Source organism: Kogia breviceps, chromosome 4 (genome assembly GCF_026419965.1).
Source record: "Kogia breviceps isolate mKogBre1 chromosome 4, mKogBre1 haplotype 1, whole genome shotgun sequence".
Lineage (NCBI taxonomy): Eukaryota > Metazoa > Chordata > Mammalia > Artiodactyla > Physeteridae > Kogia > Kogia breviceps.
Genome location: NC_081313.1, coordinates 29,164,809 through 29,183,388, shown reverse-complemented (window position 1 = coordinate 29,183,388; position 18,580 = coordinate 29,164,809). Strand labels below are relative to the sequence as shown.

The window sequence follows — 18,580 nt, the reverse complement described above, 5'->3', positions numbered from 1 at the left end:
TACAGATGGCAAAATTTCATCTTTTTTTAATGGCTGAGTAGTATTCCCCTGTATGTATATGTGTGTGTGTGTGTGTGTGTGTGTGTGTGTGTGTGTGTATCACATCTTCTTTATCCATTCATTCATTGATGGGCACTTAGATTGTTTATCTTGGCTATTGTAATTAATGCTGCAGTGAACATGGGGGTGCAGATATCCTTCAGGATTAGTATTTTCATATTCTTTGGATAAATTCCCAGAGGTGGGATAGCTAGATCATACGGTAGTCTTAATTTTTTGAGGACTCTCCATTCTGTTTTCCATAGAATTTTTTGAGGACTCTCCCTACTGTTTTCCATAGCGGCTGCACCAATTTACATTCCCACCATTAGTGTATGAGGGTTCTGTGTTCTCCACATCTTCACCAACACTTGTTATTTCTTGTCGTTTTGATAATAGCCATTCTTACAGGTATGAATTGATACTCTCATTGTGGTTTTGATTTGCATTTCTTGAATAATTAGTGATGTTGAACATCTTTTCATGCACTTGCTGGCTACCTGTATGTCTTCTTTGGAAAATATCTATTTCGCTCTCCTGCCCATTTTTCAGTCAGGTTGTTTGTTCATTGTTGAGTTGTATGAGTTCTTTATATATTTTGGATGTTAACCTCCTATTGGATATATCATTTGTAAATATATTCTCTCATTTGGTAGGTTGTCTTTTCATTTTATTGATGGTTTCCTTTGCTGTGCAGAAGCTTTTTAGTTTGATATAATCACATTTGTCTATTTTTACTTTTGCTTCCCTTGCCTGAGGAGACATATCTAGAAAGATATTGCTAAGACTGATGTCAGACAGCATCCTGCCTATATTTTCTTCTGGAATTTTTATGGTTTCAGGTCTTATAGTCAAGTCTTTAATCCATTTTGAGTTGATTTTTATGTATGGTATGCAATGGTGGTCTAGTTTCCTTTTTTTGCATATGGCTGTCCAGTTCTTTTCCAATATTTTAAATCTATTATACTAATTATTAGCTAGTGCTCCTTTTGGTGAAGGTGATAGTCATGAGAATCAATTCTCTAATCATTTCTCTTATATTTGCTACCTTTTGAGATCTATTCAGAGAGGTTAACCAACTTGCCCAAGTTCATAGAGGTAATAAATGACTAATAGTGGGGTAGACGACTCCAAATCTGGAAGATGTTTGCAAGAAAATTAGATATGCTCAAGAATGAAATATTTTTAATAAAAATAAAATTTTTATCTTTTCTGCAAATAAAATTTCTAAAAATCTACTCGTTCCTTTTAGTGCCCTATAGAGTATCAGGAAAAAATGGGTAGGAACATGGATGATTATGAAGATTTTGATGAAAAACATAATACCTATCCAAGTGAAAAGAGTCTGGTAAAACTACATAAACAGGTAACTTTATATAGCCTTTTTACCTTCTGATGATTTTAGTTAGATTTGTAATTACTGCCCACAAAAAAGGAAGTTTGAGTGAATGTGTATCAGAAACTTCCTTTGATCCTGTCCTTATTATTCTTTGAAGTGTTTTAACTTCGTTTTTCTCGACATGGTTACTGTTGGCATTTGGGGAGGGAGAACTATTCACTAAGCATAAGTGTTATATGTATTATAGAATATTAACATCCTTGACTCCATCCAGTAAATGCCACGAGCCCTTTCCTATTGTGACAACCAAAACATGCTCCTTAGTGGGGAGTTGAATCACTGTTGGATCAGAACACTGACAGGTATACCCCTGCTCTCTTTGTTAGGTGATTTATTCAGTTCAGAGACACCGTCGAACTCAAGTACAATGGCAGATTCTTTTGGAACAAGCATTTTACCTAGAAGATGTAGCAAAAAATGAAACTAGTGCTACTTGTCAGTTTGTTCATACCTTTCAATCGCCGGAGCCAGAAAATAGATTTATTCAATATTTTTATAATCCTACAGTTGGTATGTAACTTGATGTACATTTCAAAGTTTAATGCTGATAATTTTTCTGACAGAAAGTATATATTTTCACCAATGCAAAGTTGAATTATAATTGTGTTATTTGACTTATGCCATATGGTAATACTATGTATTTGATAAACCTCCCCCAAAAAACTATTTACTTGTCATATAACATATAAACTATTAGCTTCCACTCTTTCTTCACAGATAACCAAAATTCTATGCAAAAATATATGCAATACATCAAGCATATTTTGTATACATAATATATACTTAAAACAACTAGAATTTTAAGCAGTTTTATATCACAAGTGTGGATCTCTTCTTTAGTCTTGACATACTACTAAAATGTTCCCCTAAGATGTCCTCTTTGATTACTTACATTTATTAGTCTATATACAAAACCTACATTCAATAGTCATAATTATTTTATTCTCCTTTATGATTATTTGACACTTTCTTCAAATGTTATCAAATTTAGTATGAAGAACTTAATGAAAATACCAAAGTGTCACAGTATTAGAACTTCTGTTTACCCTGTTTATTCAAATAAACTGTTAAGTTCACTTGATTTTCTTTTACATGTTTGGTCTTGAGTATGAAAACATAATGGCCATAACAAATGTCTCAATGAAGATCTTTTTTTTTAAATTAAATAAAGGAATGATGTGATACTTGTTTTCATTCATTCAACAAATATTTGAGCCTACATATGCTGTGAATTGTTGGGTGCTTGATATAGATCAGTGAACAAAAAAGACAAAAATTCCTGCCCTTGCAGAGTGAGAAAAACAGGCAATATATACATAAAGTTATGAACAGGATGCTGAGTAGGTAGTTGGCTGTAGATATTGGAGTTCAGGGAAGAAGTCTGCTCTGCAAAAATAAATTAGGGTGTCATTAATGTACAGGTGGGCCATGGGTTAGGATAAAGTCAGTGAAGAAGTGATGGGATAGAGAAGAGAACATCTGAGGACCAAGCCTGAGGTACTGCCAATTTAGACATCAGGTTGAAGCGGAGGAACCAGCAGAAAAGACTAGAAAAAGAATGGCCAGTGAAATAGGAGGAAAACCAGGACAGTGAAACATTTTGAGAAAAAGGTTGTATAAAGTACATTTTCAAATGTTTCAGATAGGTAGATTATTGTGAATATTAAGACTTGACAATGGGATTTCAGAGAAATGAAGTGGGGGGAAGGGTAAAAAAGCCTGATCGAAATTTGAAAGAAGAAAGAGGGAAAGCAGTTAGAGACACAATAGAAAACTCTCAAAATGTTTTCCTTATAAAAGGGAATAAAGAGGGAGTGGCTGAAGGAGGGGGTGGTAGGGTCAAGAGAAATTATTGCATGTAATTTGCAAATGACACCTTCGAGGAAATATGTTGAGACAGAAGAGAATGGCTGGGACAATGTACATTTACAGGCGAGATGAAATGGGAGATAGTGAATAGTGAGGAGAAAGGTAAAGCACAAATATACTTGAGCAGGTGTGAAAAGATGTAGTGGCGGGCACTTGGGGAGGCTTCTGTTTCCTCAGTGAAATGCTGAGAGTCATTATAGGGCAAGAGATTTGGGAAATTTGAGGAAAGAAGGCGCAAAATAGTTGCTTAGGGAGAGTAGGCATGGGAGAAGATTGGTGAATTATAGTACGCTAGCCAAGCAGTGCTCAGGGTCCACTTGAAGCTATTGATGAAAGATTGAAAGTGAGACGAGTCTGAAGAGTTGTGTGTCTTACTCTTGCAATGTGCAGTTCCATTGATGCAGGCTCAGGGTAGCCAAGGAGTTGAATCTAACCAGAGCGTGGTTTAGCTTAGCAAGTACAGGGAAGCAAGAGAGGCCACAGGAACTGGGATACTGGAGAGTGATTATCGTCAAAGACTATGGAATCTGAGCTGGGTAAAGAAAGCAATAAGGACATCAGGTTAAGTGGCAAGAAAAAGGTAGTAGAATAAATGAACTGTTGGTCAGGGGAAGGTCAGTCAGTGGAGCTGGAATACTAGATGAAGGTGTTGCTTGGGGACAGGGATCCTATTCTTTAATGAGATTATAAGGGTTGGAGTTATCGGTAATAAAAGATTTAAAGGATGAGTAGTTGAGGTAAGTTGGAGGACAGACTCATTGGAGGAGAGTAGGTCGAGGAAGTGAAAGACCAGGGTATTGAAAGGAGGATCACCTGTGTGGATATTGAAATCACCAGGAACTATCTTGTGAGTAGGGTTGAAAAGATTTAGTGAGCCGGGAGCTCAACTCTTCAATGAATGAAATGAAGTATAATCTTTTCAATTTTGTGAGCTTTCTTCTTTTTTTTTCTTTAACTTTTTTTTTTTTTTTTTTTTTTTTTTTTGCCTAAAGTCAGACTTAACAAAAAGTTGCCAGAATAATACAAAGAATTCCCATATGCCCTTCACCTAGATTCTTTAAATGTTAACATTTTACCTTATTCATTTGCTTTATCTTTTTCTCTCTGTATACATAATTTTCCTTTATCTTTTCAGAGTTAAATCCAGACATGATAACCCCTTTACCTCTCAATGTTTCAGTGTGTATTTTCTAAGAATAAAGACGTTTTTGTACATAACTAAGTACAATGTGATCAAAATAAAGAAATTAGCATTGATACAGTAGTTATCTACAGACCTTGTTCAGATTTTGCTAATTGTCTCAATAATATTCTTTGTAAAAAAATCCCAGATCGTGCATTGCATTCAGTTGTCGTGTCTCCTTAGTCTCCTTTAATCTGGAACAATTTCTGTGTCTCTGTTATTATTTTATGACATTGATGTTTTGGAGAGTACAGGTCAGTTTTTTATTGAATGTCCCTGAATTTGAGTTTGATGTTTCCTCATAATCAGATGCAGGTTCTGCATTTTTGGCAGGAATACCTTAGCAATAATGTGTTCTTATCAGAGCATGAGGCACATAATATCAGTTTGTCCCATCACTGATGATCATTTGCTTAGGATGGCGTCTGCCTGGTTCCACCACTGTTTTTCTCTTTGCAATTGCGTATCTTGTATTGGAGGTATTTTGAAACACTGTAAATACGCTGTTACTCCTTTATGGTTTTCCTAATCATTTTCTTCTTTTATCTTCCAGAGTGGTACTGGGAATGTCTTTTGCGACCGTGGTTTTATAGGGTACTTGCTGTGGTGTTGTCCATCTTCTCCGTGATTGTTGTGTGGTCAGAGTGCACATTCTTTAGCACTACACCTGTCTTATCCCTCTTTGCAGTCTTCATACAGCTGGCCGAAAAAACATACAATTACATTTATATCGAGGTCAGTTTATTTTATATGGGTCGTAAATAAATGTCAGCCATAGTATAATCCTTAACTGTTATATCTTTTCTCCATATATTTCTTCTAGTAATAATGAAAGCAGTGAAGTTTCCCACAGTGTTATTATTCAGACTTCCAAAAATGAGCTTCATCATTTTACCCAGAATATAAAAACTAAGAACTGTATTTGAGGAGAGATGAAAAGATGCAAAATAGTGCAAAGTACTTCTATGAGAATGCTTTGATCCTCTTTATGCCAGTGAAGCTACATAACTTATAGTCTTCATGTGAAGAGTTGCCAAGGGAATGGGAGAACAGGCTCACTTCAGGAGGTAGCTTTGAAACTTATGGATAGGATGTGGGACTGATTAAGATGTAGATTTGTTTTCATAATTTCATTTTCTTAGGTGGTTAAAAATTTATACTGTTACTGTGTATAAATTTTAGAATGTCAATAAATGTTAACTGGAATTAAAAGATAATGCTTGGGCTTCCCTGGTGGCGCAGTGGTTGAGAATCCGCCTGCCGATGCAGGGGACACGGGTTCGTGCCCCGGTCTGGGAAGATCCCACATGCCGCGGAGCGGCTGGGCCCGTGAGCCATGGCCGCTGAGCCTGCGCATCCGGAGCGTGTGCTCCACAATGGGAGAGGCCACAACAGTGAGAGGCCCGCGTTATCACAAAAAAAAAAAAAAAAAAGATAATGCTTGTGATAGTGTATAAATATTGAAGTCTGTTAGTCCTGAAACTGGGTTCTTTGTTTTCCTAGATTGCTTGCTTCCTCTCCATCTTCTTCCTCAGTATCTGTGTTTATTCTACTGTGTTCAGGATTCGTGTATTTAACTATTATTACCTGGCTTCACATCACCAGACTGATGCTTACAGCCTTCTTTTCAGTGGCATGTAAGTAGATTGTGTGTAGAAACAAGGGAAATGTCTCCATTACATGTATTGTTATGGATCTCTCTTATTTCTTTGTGTTTATGGGTCTTCACTAACACCTGTATTTCTATGAGCTAATTGATTAGGTTTAAGTATTAATTAGGTGCTTGTTGATTGCTAGATAAATCCTGCTTGAAGTTTAGGGTTAAAATGGGTATGCTAGATTAGGAAGGAAAAGAAAGACATAGTGAGCCTGGATTTACCAATTAGAGGGTCAATAAATAGGTTAGTAATAATAAGAACATTTGAGAGTTTAGAGACTAAGTCAGACCTAGAAAGTGTTATGAGGTTCAGTGGCCTCAAACTGAATTGTGGAGGACCAAGAACACCAAAAGAATAATTTTTGCTGAGAGATTTAGTAGAAGTTTAGAGAGATGGTTCCAGCTTGGGCTAGGTTGCACAATCTACTATTTGTCCGTATTGTTAACTTAGTTATATTAGGTTTTTAGGGCTGGACTTTGGAAACTTCAAGAGGAATCAATATCTGAGGCATCCCTAAGACTTTTTTTTTTACCTTTTTTTCCCAAATAATTATAGACTCAAAGGAAGTTGCAAATATAATACAAAGAGTCCTAGTAGCCTTCACCCAGCTCCCCCCAGGGGAGACATTTTATATTGCTGTTGTACAAACACAGACACACGACTGTTAACTAGACCACAGACCTTATTAATTTTCAGTAATTTTTGTCCTTTATTCGTGTGTGTGTATGTGTGTGTGTAGATTCCCGTAACCACCACCACAATCAAGATACAGAACTATTCTATCACCACAAAAGAACTCCTCATATTACCTCTTTGTATTCACACCCTCTCTTCATTTTTGTCTCCTCCTACTCTCCAACTCTGTAGTTCTGTAAGGTTCTCTTTTTATCTGGTCAAAACTGAGCTCCAACAATTATTTATACCTGTAATTGTCAGAGTTGACATACTTTGATAAAACTTCAGATCTTTTACGTACTGAGTACCATTCACCTTGAGGATGTTACTGTCCTCGTCATGCTATTGAGACAGATTTAGATTACACAGATGGTAGGCGTGGAAGAGGCACATACAGAGGCACTCTACAAATTCTTGGGATAAAGCAGTGGCAAACACCACCGAAGGAGATATCCTGAGGCTGGAGTTTTGCCTTGTATGTGTTGATGTTTTTAAGGAAGATGTGATTAATAGGATTTTCAGAATGTCTCAAAAGTAAGGGCAGTTTGTATTAAGAATTAAAAATACAAATGGATGAGAATAATAGTTACAATGATCTGAAATGTTCTTAATGTAATTCAACATAATATATAATGTATCTTGCTGGTTTATTTTTTATATATTGTGTTTATTAATGCTTACTGCAGGTTATTTTGCCGTTTGACTCCTCCTTTATGTCTTAATTTCTTGGGTTTGACCCATATGGATTCATCCATCTCTCACCAGAATACACAGCCAACTGCTTATACATCTGTAAGTATTGTCAAAAAAGAGTTCTTTAGATTCATTATCTATATAGGGTGCTATTATTGTGAAATTTCTTTTTACTGCTGGCAGAGAAGTTCTGTTGCATTATTAGGATCTTTTTAAAAATTACTAAACTTTCTTTTACAGATTGTATATGTAATTACTAATGACTGAATAAAAGTGATATTGCTGTCCCTTATTATAAAAAATTATTTTTTTGTTCATATAGTTTGTCCAGCTGAGCAATATCAATAGACCTGACCTATAATAATATTAACCTTTATGTTTATGGTCTTAATGTATTTGATGATTTTCAGTAGTATTTATAAAATGGTAATATTTGGGAGAGGAAGATCTTAATAAATAAGCAAATTAAGATATAATAGACATATAACATTGTATTAGTTTATGGTGTACAGCATAATTGGTATATGTATATTGTATATGTATATTGTGAAATAATTATCACAATAAGTTTAGTTAACATTCATCACCTCACAGTTACAATTTCTTTCCTCTTGTGATGAGAACTTAAAAATCAGTCTATTTAGTGCTTCATTTCTACTTTTATGAAAACTCCAAATTAATTGATATAAATGGTTATAGGTGAATTTTCTAATGATGAAAAAGAATGAAAGATATAGAACTGTACTGATTTAATTTTTTCTTGCTCCTCAGATTATGGGTTCCATGAAAGTTTTATCCTTTATTGCAGATGGGTTCTATATATATTATCCTATGTTGGTGGTAATTCTCTGCATTGCTACTTATTTTAGGTAAGAAACTTAACATTGCTTATTTTCCACATATGCTTAGCCTGATCTGGATAACTTTTCTCCTTAAAGCTCTTTTAAATATTCACTGATTGGGTTCTGGTTGTTTGTTTTATTGTGGGTTTGGGGGTGCTGGGCATAGTTTAAAGAAGTCGCTTGAGTGACTGGGTCAGGTTCTCCCTCCAAAGATATTTTCAAGAAAAGAGAGAGAGTTATTCTATTATACATATTTAGTCTTCAGAGTGATAGGACTAATTACAGAATGTTAACTCTGAGTCCTGACCTGTGATACTGGCAGCCAGTGTAGCTTATAAAGCATCCCCATACCCAGCTTCTATCTAGTAACATATATTAGTCTTAGGGCTTTCCCCACAATCATTTTTGGGTTTCTAGATGTTTCAAATCATAGCCAGAACAAAGGGTCAGGTGAGGAACAGTTGAAATCAGATAGTACGTGTAAGGCAGGAAAGTATGTGGGCTGCTCTTTTTATAGGATCAGAAAAAGTGGTAGAACCTTGGCAGAGATCAGACTCAAAAGGAGTTAAAAGACAGGTGTGCTTGGCTTCTAGCCCCGTCTTCCCTACTTCCACGTGTTAGGTGCCCACATCCTGTACTCTGCCTACCCTCTTCACTGATTAAGTGCTCCATGACACACTAAAAATGCCACTTAAAAAAAAAAAATTTTATTGATAGTAAGTTTCATCCAACCACTTTTCATTAAAACTTTCAGTACCATTATATAGTTATTATAAATAATGTACATTATTGTACTGATATTCTAACACTAGGATATTGAGTAAACAGAAGTTTTGTTTGAAATAAATTCTATATTGAATTTTGTAAAACATATATATTTTACCTTCTCATAAGTAAAGGAACTAAAGGATTATAATTTAAAATAAAACGGTTAATTTGAACTGACAAAAAAACCTAATATTTTCAATTTTTTTCCATAAGGTAGAAAAGACAGGTTTATACTATGAAAATGATGTATTAAAGGAAGAGACCAATCATCCTTTGGATATCCAAAATTAAATTTTTATTATATGCTTATTCATTTTAACAGTTTATAAACTACAAATGGAACATTAAGAGCTTCTGATGTACAAATCATATCTTCTCATGTTAATAGTTATGTTGGTACGATTAGCATCTCTTCTTATCTTATTAGATTGTTATACTGATCGAGGAATAGATGTGTGGGATAGTGCCTTGTCAACTATAAAATCTTGAACAAATGTAAGGAATTATGTCTAAAAGGAAAATTGTTGAACTTAAAAATAATTCCTTAAAAATGTTGTTTTAGAGTTAATTAAGATAAATTATGAGTGCCTGTTTGTCTTTAAGAGAAAAAATGGTCATATTCCTTAGTTTTCAAATTATAAAAATACTCTATTATAGGAGTATATGAAGCTATGCCTTGCTGACATTTCAATGGTAACTTGACTTTATAGGTCAATTTTCTTTTGAAATGCTGCCATAATTAGTCTAATTCCCATATTACTAGCACACAGCCATACCCAGAGCTTATAGTCAGACTTAACTGCCTAGGGAATATAAAGCTGTTTCCTGACACTTTCGACAAAGCTAAGACCTTCCCAGAGACAATGATCTCATCCTGGAGTATATAGTATTCCCCACAAGAATATGAAGATGGTAAGGGAATATTTAAAGTCATGGAATTAGCATGACCATCTACCTGAAACCCCAGTTTTACTTACCATTAAGTCATACGAGCATTCGTTATATATTAAAACAGGCAGATAATTTATGAATTAGCCAGATTTTTGCACATTACTAATGTAAAATGGGAGATCTTCACTTTTTTAATATTGCTCTGCTGTTTTCTCTTCCTCCTAACATACACACACACACGTACTTCTCCCTTTCTCTTTCTTCCTCTCTCCCCCTTGCTCCATGTATGGTGTTGAGGGCATATGTTGAGGGCATTAGCCTGCTGTGGCCCCCTTTGCCTAGCAGAGCAATAAAACTATTCTTCTCTACCTCAAAAGAAAAAAAAAATGTACATCAATGAAAAAGTTTGAGAACTAAGATAATAAAAAGAGTTTGGTCTTTGTTTTGTCTTGGATTTAAATCCTCAGGTCTAAAATTTATTAATTGATCTTTAGCAAGGTTTTTAACCCCTTGTACCTCTGTTTCCTTATCTGTAAAGTGTTATTTATCTCATAGAATTATAATAAGAATTAAATAAGAGTATCTGTAAATTGTCTGATGCATAATAGGAATTTAACAAATATTAATCCTTCCTTGCTTGCGTGCCATATTTTCAGAGTATTTCTGTCCTGTACAACAGTGAGGTTTAAAGTAAATAGTAAATAAGATATAAAATGATAACCCCCAGATAAGCTATAGTAATGAATTCTGAGTTTATAGTAACACCTATTTAAATAGAATTGACTAGTTCTCAGGATAAAAAAAAAAAAAAAACATGAAAATTAATTTGCGTAACTAAGGCTTTCTAAGCCAGAATATTCTGCACTTGTAAATACTGGTTGTGTATCTGTATTTTCAGTATTAAAATTGCTGTTTGAATATAAGAAAATAACAAATTGCTTTTGTATTATAGCCATTGTTTAGCATCCTGCTATAATAATCTTCTGAAGGTATGCTAATGGCCTAACTTAATTTGTGTCTGTAAGAAATATGGCTTTGGTGCATACCCTAGTCAGTGGAGTACTGGGCATGTAAGCTTCTTAGAAAGGGAAATAAGTACTTCTTAAAGAAAGACAAATGTAGCTCCAGGTAACTTGACATGATAACTAGTAATAAACCACAGGCTTCTGTGGGGTGCAAATACTTAAGAACAATTAATTTATCTAAACATTTACAGAGTGAAATAATGCTTATCTTTTTGAAAATTGACTTTTATTAGCTTGGGAACTCGTTGTTTGAATCTACTTGGTTTCCAGCAGTTCATGGGAGATAATGATATGACATCAGACTTAGTTGATGAAGGAAAAGAATTAATCAGACGAGGTAAGACTTGTCTTTTAAAATAAATGAAGGGAAAGTGCTAAGACTGAGAATACAAAATTAATGTTTGTATGATTTGAAATTTTTAATCTATCTTAAGAAATTACAAATTAATGTGATTTAGCTAAAATTCTACAGAAAACTTTCATAGCAAAAATAATTCGAAAACATAAATGATTGTTTCATCTGTCTTTAAGAAATTCTGCAGAGGATTTAATAATTAATATGTCTGCAACTAAATAACGCCCTTGTTTGGTGTTGGAGTCATTTTCCTGTTTGCTTTGAAATAGATTTGCCAAGTTAAATACAGTTAGAAAACTCATTAATTTAAAGAATCGTCATAAAAAAAGGTAAAGAATCATCATTAGTTCAATGCTGCATAGGAAATCATTCAGGCCAAGGCTGGTTTTTAGAATGTGGTAATCATTAACAACCTGTTAGAATGCATGGCACTCTGTTAGAATCTAATCTCAAAACTGAGTGTATCAAATTTCCTGATGTTCAAGTGATGGTAGAATATGGGAAAAAAGAAAAACAAAACTTGAGTTTTGGGACATTGGTTCTTAGATATTCTCCCTACTTGGGTCTGGGGGTTTTGTGTGATCTTATTTAAATGTAAGCCAAAATGTATTGTGGCTCTAAAATAAGCCAGCATATCCTTCACATGCTCTCATAGGAAGGTGGTATCTAGTTAATGTAATAGTTCTGCTGCTTTTTGCATTAATTAGACTTCATCTGGAGTATCATATCCAGTCCTGGGTAAGATTTTCAAGAGTAAGACTGATAAGTCAGAAGGAATCTAGGACAACCAGAATGAGTCTGTCGGGCATATCTTATGGGAAAACACCACTGAGTATATAGCCAGAAGAAAGTAATGGAAAAGACTCTTATGCAGAAAGAAGTATGAACTTAATTTAGAAGACAAGACATAAAGAAAAAGAGAAGTTGCAGAGAAACAAATTTCAAGTCACCATGGGGAAGAAGTTCTTCCTCACTAAAGCTATTTAGGCAGAGCCTAAAGGGCCATCTCCAACAAAAGTAGAGAAAGTATTCTCTGTGGAGTTAGGTGACCTCTCCGGTTCTTTCCAACAATAACCTATTACCTTTGACTTTGTAGTAATTTAAAGGAAATTGGTCATAGCCTGATACCTTTACTTCAGTTACTCTACATCTAATTAAACCATGTTATACCAAATTTGAGACCACTTTTCTGTCTCTAGAGAAGAGAAAAAGGCAACGGCAAGAAGAAGGTGAAAATCGACGAAGAGTAAGTACCATACTTACTAAATTTCTGTAACCTAAAGATTAATGTAAAATATCATACGAATCATATTGATTTAGAATAATTGGCTAAAAACAGTGGGAAAAAGAAATAGGATATATTTTTACAGAAAAGCAGTTTTAATAGTTTCAGATGTACATGTAGGTATCCTGTCAGACCTGTTCTGAAACGTCATTAGTAATAAATTACTTCATGTCCAACATCTAGCAGTTTCTTGCCTAGAGTAGGTGCTCAGTAAATATTTATTGGATAAGTGAATAAATTCATGCAATCTTGCTATTAAAGTGATTTAGATTGCTTGAAAATTATGCTTTTTTTGTAATATGACATTAATTTTATTCCTCTTTAATTTTTCCTTAATCCTTCATTTCCTGAGGCAAACTAACACCCTAGAGAATTGAAAAGGCAAAAAATGAGAAAAATCTAGTCACAGTTACCACAAATTTTCAACACCTGAGTGTGTCCATTACCAGAGAAGTGAAGACTCGGGAGACATGATAGTTGTCTTCGTGTATTTTAGTGTATGTTATGTAAAGGGAGACTTGGTCTTTATTTCAGAAGGCATAACTAGAACAAAAGAGCAGAAGTGACTGGAAATAGAGTTCACCTCTTTGTGAAAACTTCCACAGTTCACCAAAATTGCAGTGGGATGATCACACATAGAAATTTCCGTGTCTTCTAGTAAGAGAGCCGAATGGTATCTGGCATGGTTATTTTAAAATGAAACCCTGCACTGCCTGGGAGGCTTAATTAGGACCTCTAAAGTTCCTTTCAATTCTAAGAATTTAATGAGTAGAATCCCAGTTAATAAGGTTTTAGTGCAGTTAAGGCACAATGCACATGAGTCATTACCTAATTATGTTTGTATACAACTCTAATTTTGCTGTCAGAAATAACTTTACAAGTCTCTACAATTTGTAGTTTATTTGGGTGAGAGAAAATTTTATTAACATCTCATTAATTACTATGAGTTATCATAACTCTTACATGGTCAAGGTAACCTTATTGTAGTTGTAAAATTATTTTGACATTTTAGATAGAATTCAGTAACTTAAAATAATCATAGCTAGCAAAAATGTCTATAAATATCTTCATTCAAGTTAAGTTTGGCAAGTATTAAAAGCATTTAGAGATAAGAAAAGTATCTATGATTTCTAAAGGCACTATGCTAATTATACTGATTAACTGATGAATTCCTGATGAAAAAGAATTAGATTATATTACTCTACATATGTAATCTAAATTTGTTATCAGTGATGAATTATTTTCTGACTCTGTGTTCTTGTGTTATATAATCATTTGTGTTTCTTTCCTAGGAATGGAAAGAACGTTATGGACACAGTAGAGAAGATTCCACTAGAAACAGAAATGTTCATATTGACCCAAAAGAATCAAACTTCTCAGATATTAGTACCAATCGATGTAAGTAGTTTATTATCTAGTTTTCTAAGAAATTTTTTTCTTATGCTTGCTTGCATAGAGACTGAGGATTAGTTACCCATCCAGAAATGCCTTTATAGAACTATAAATGTGGTTCTGCAGTGACTACTTTTTTCATCCCTCAGTGTATGAGAGGAAGGAGAAACTCAAATATGCATTCTGGTAGGAGAAGGAGACATCTGGGACATCAAGTGAATAGTTGGAATTACACTACCTAAATAGTAGTACTTATCCCAGGCACATTGTAGGCAGGTACTGATTTCTATTTACCTAGATGTTTTTCAGGCTATTCAGTGATTTTTTATAATAAGTTACTGATTGACCCATATATATCAGGTACTTTCCCAGGAATACAAAGAAGATAGCTTCCATCCTTGGTTTGCCTATAATTTAGTGAGGGACTGATATCAGGCCCAAGACATTGGTCAGTGGGTTGGGTTAGGAAACCTCCCCACATCCTTGACCCTGCCATCTGCTTCTAGGAATGTGAATTCCCAGCATCCAGCACTGAGTAGAAGGCAGAGTTTGTTTGGGGGAGATGCAGGGATGCTGAGAGAGTGTAAGGGTGCATGCCTGATGCTGAGGGAACTCAGCTCAGGGGATGGAAAAACAATTCTTTATTGGGAACAGATTTCTGTTATAAAGAAGTACTATTTAGGAATAAGTAGTACTTAGCCAGGTGAAGCGGTTTTAGGCAGAAGGAAGAATGAGTGACATGAGAGAACCTTTGGGGAAATGTAGGTTTTTCTCTATGACTAGAGCCTAAAGTATGAGAAGCCTGATGAGAGGTGAGGCTGCAGAGATAGTTGGGAAACAGGTATTATCATGCTTAGAAGTTTAGATTTTATCCCAAAGATAAGATTTCAATATGGAAACAAGCATGCTCAGATTTTTGGTTTAGGAAGATGAATTTGACATCTGTATAAAGCATGATTTCCAGAGAAGTGAGACAGAAACCAGTTTAGTGTCTGTTTCAGTAATGCAGTCAAAAAATGATGAGGGCATGAAATAAGCACCCTTGAGATGACCCTGGAAATAAAGAAGAAAGGATGTGTTTGGATGAGATTTAGCGTAGAAGAAATGGGAGAAAACTAAAGTTTCAGTTAAAGGTAGAAAATAGAGGGAGGATTCTACAAAGAGATTTGGAAGTTTATCATGGATTTGGAGTTAACAGAGTGCAGAGATCTGGGAGTATGGAGAATGGTTAAGAGAAGAGAAAACACAAAGCCTTAGGATGATGAGTTAGAAACTGGCATGTGGTAGGCAACCAATATTTGCTGAATGAATGAAAGAAACGGTAAAGGGCAGAGTCCAAGATGACAAAAATATGAGAGAATTGACTTGCCTTAAATTTTCAAAAAGGCCTATATTATAGTTTTTTTGAAGCTGTTGAGCTGCTTAAAATAACATTGTGAAAATTTAGGTTGTTTATGAAGAAAACCCCATTCACGTAGAGAAGGGATTAGTTCTCTAGATCTGTGCTGACCAGGATGGTAACCATTAGCCACATATGGCTGTTGAGCATTTGCAGTATAGATGGTGCCCCATATTGAAATGATAATATTTTGTATATATTGAGTTAAATTAAATATATTAAGATTAATTTCACGTATTTCTTTTTACTTTTTTAATGTATCTACTAGTAAAAAGTAAATACGGGGCTTGGAATTTATTTCTGTTGGACATTACTGCCCTAAACTCTTGCTTCATGGGAAAAAGACTCAGGCCTTTTTTGAAGAGCTTGAGTTGATTACACCTTAAAATCCTAGCCGAGAAGTGAGATGTAGCACCCCCTGTATTCAGTGTGCAACCAGCTGAAACTTAATTTGATTATGAACAATTTCACTGTTATGATACCATAGTTAAATACTAATTCTGATTCATATTGAGTCTTTGCACTATAGCTGCTTCTGAGCTTAGACTACATACAAGGGAGAATTTTTCCTTGTTATTTTCTATCATACTATTAATCATTTTATTCTAATTTTAAGATAACTGCACAGTTATCTTTTCTTAATATTATTTTTACAATCAAAATTCAGATCCTTTATAATCTTGACTTTTCTTTCTGTGAGTCCATAGATTGTGACCCATAAAGACAATAGAAAGTGGACATTTTTTTCTTTTGCAGCAGCATCCAAATATACCAGGGCTAATAATAGGACTGAAAGGGACCGAATAGAACTCCTCCAAGATGCAGAACCTTTGGATTTTAATGCAGAAACATTCACTGATGATCCTCTTGAATCTGAATCAGGAAGGTAAGTTGCAGCTTATCATTTTGGCTCCAGCATTCCTCTGAAATTTTAATAACATTCTGACTTGACAAGATAAACATAAGGAAAGTATTCATCTTTACTACTAATAAAAGCATATTAAGCAACCTTTGAAACCTTTTAACACCTTCCAATGCTTTTGTTTTAAAAAATTATAGCATCTAGTAGTGGTGATTGAAATTAGTATCTTCGCAAACTACTACTAGTAGTATGATAAATAACAAAAAAGAATTGGAATCATTTGGTAGAATCTTAACAATATTTATATGCCTATTTCTGACAATCCTGTTTTTGAAATATATCATATTTAGCAATAGTTTATGTAGGTATAACTGGGTGGCACACTATTCTAAGCACTTTAACAACAGTAATTGTATTTTACGGTTGTAAGTCCAATTGAATTTGCATCCAGAGAGGCTCGGTAACTTACCCAGAATCACACGGCTTGTAAATGACAAAGTCAGGCATTTAAACCCCAGGACTCTGGCTACAGACTCTGTGCTTTTAGCTACTATACTATGTAGAAATAATTAAACAAAAGCAAAACATCATATGCATGAAGATATTTGCTATAGTATTGCCTATAAATAGCAAAAAGGATATTCTATTTATATTCAATAATCTAGAGTAGTTATTAAATCTGTTAAGTTCCATGATGTATTTTACATCTCCCCACTCCTTTCTTTTTACATCTCTCACCCCGCCATATGTGTTGTATGTCATAGGCTCTAAAACAGTCATTGGTTGATTTATAATTAGGTAAATCCCTTTGGGATAATATTCTTGGATAATAAGTTCCTGATTTCAGCTACTGAATAGACTTTACAGTTCTTACAAATTATGTAGCCACTTCCTTTTAATGTGTCCTTGTTTTTCTCCTTCTTTATTTGTGATGCCTCAGATCATTTCTTTATCCACCTTTCAGGTATCAGCCTGGTGGACGATACCTCTCAATGTCTCGCAGCAGAATATTTGATGATGTTTAAAATCTGTAAGAATATATGGAATAATTAATCAAGATCAACACATAAGTTCAGTCTTTATGAACATCTGTATGCCCTAGAATTTACACTGAACTCTCAGTGAAAAGTGTCAGGATAAAAAAGGCACTAAAAATTAATGGGATCTTAGTAATAATAGTTTATTGTTCATTGAATAGAGTATCATCTTTTCTAATAAGGTTTGTTACATACCATTCCTGAAGTGTTTGCCTTAGAAGTACAGTTACAGTGGAAGGATTTAATTCATGATTAAGATCAGTATATGTTGAAAACACATGTAGTTCAGTTTGTTTCAGATTAATTTTTTTCAGGAAAGTTGTTTCAAAGGTCCAAGGAAGCCATAAGTTATAATTGAATAATATTATACAGTTTTATTATTGTGATTTACATATTTGCTGTTTCTAAAGAGTATGTTGATCCTTTATTTCTCAGAGAGATGGACACCTCAATAACAACCATATTTACAAAACCCATGTCTTAAAACACGGCTTACTTACCAGACATAACTGAATGTAGAAAGCTCTTTTTCAATGCTGTATGCAAATTAGTTAGGTTTTTGCATGTATAATTAAGATTATCCTTCAACTGGTAGTGTTTGTATCTTCAGCATGTGTACTATAATCAGGTGATGTATTTCAGTCTTTGGTGGTAACTGGAAATTGTCTTATGCTTTTGGTATTGCTTTGTAAAACATTTTCATTTCAGAGAGAGGTGTTCACCTTTGTCATTTAGCATATTGATTTGAATTGATTATTCCATTCAAGGAGAATCGTAATTATTAATGGTAAATAGTGGGGTTTTTTAATAACCAAAGAGTCCCACAAAATTCTCTGCTTTTGAAAGGTGCCTGTTTATTCCTTTTGAAAAACAATATCTGGTTATTCAAAGGTAAAAAGTCAATCCATTTACTGTTATTACTAACAGTTAAATTATGGTTTATAGAAAACAGAAAACTAGTTTAGAATGGAGGTGTGTAGTAACTTGTTGGTTAAACATGTTATTATTTAAAATTGAATTTTTTAAACTTTGTGTTTAAGCCAAAGTTAGGTATTTTTTATATATATATATATATATATATATATATATATATATATTTTTTTTTTTTTTTTTTTTTTTTTTTTTTTTTTTTTGCGATACGCGGGCCTCTCATTGTTGTGGCCTCTCCCTTGTGGAGCACAGGCTCTGGACGCGCACTCTCAGCAGCC

General features: G+C 34.2%; 1 protein-coding gene across 6 annotated transcripts in view; it reads left to right on the top strand.

Annotated features, from left to right (window-relative positions):
- LMBRD2 (LMBR1 domain containing 2) overlaps positions 1–18,345 on the top strand; it is a 43,125-nt gene extending 24,780 nt beyond the window's left edge. For 4 of the 6 annotated variants that reach the window (XM_067030869.1, XM_067030870.1, XM_067030874.1 and 1 more), the window contains 11 exons: positions 1,292–1,405; positions 1,765–1,948; positions 5,044–5,225; positions 5,994–6,127; positions 7,510–7,615; positions 8,288–8,385; positions 11,276–11,379; positions 12,597–12,643; positions 13,975–14,080; positions 16,230–16,359; positions 17,300–18,345. In XM_067030869.1, the coding sequence (XP_066886970.1) occupies positions 1,292–1,405; positions 1,765–1,948; positions 5,044–5,225; positions 5,994–6,127; positions 7,510–7,615; positions 8,288–8,385; positions 11,276–11,379; positions 12,597–12,643; positions 13,975–14,080; positions 16,230–16,359; positions 17,300–17,360 (1,266 nt within the window). In that variant the 3' untranslated portion in view covers positions 17,361–18,345. The remainder of the gene's footprint in view (positions 1–1,291; positions 1,406–1,764; positions 1,949–5,043; positions 5,226–5,993; positions 6,128–7,509; positions 7,616–8,287; positions 8,386–11,275; positions 11,380–12,596; positions 12,644–13,974; positions 14,081–16,229; positions 16,360–17,299) is intronic. The other 2 variants (XM_059060118.2, XM_067030873.1) reach the window with 1 other exon arrangement.
- The last annotated feature ends 235 nt before the right edge of the window (positions 18,346–18,580 follow it).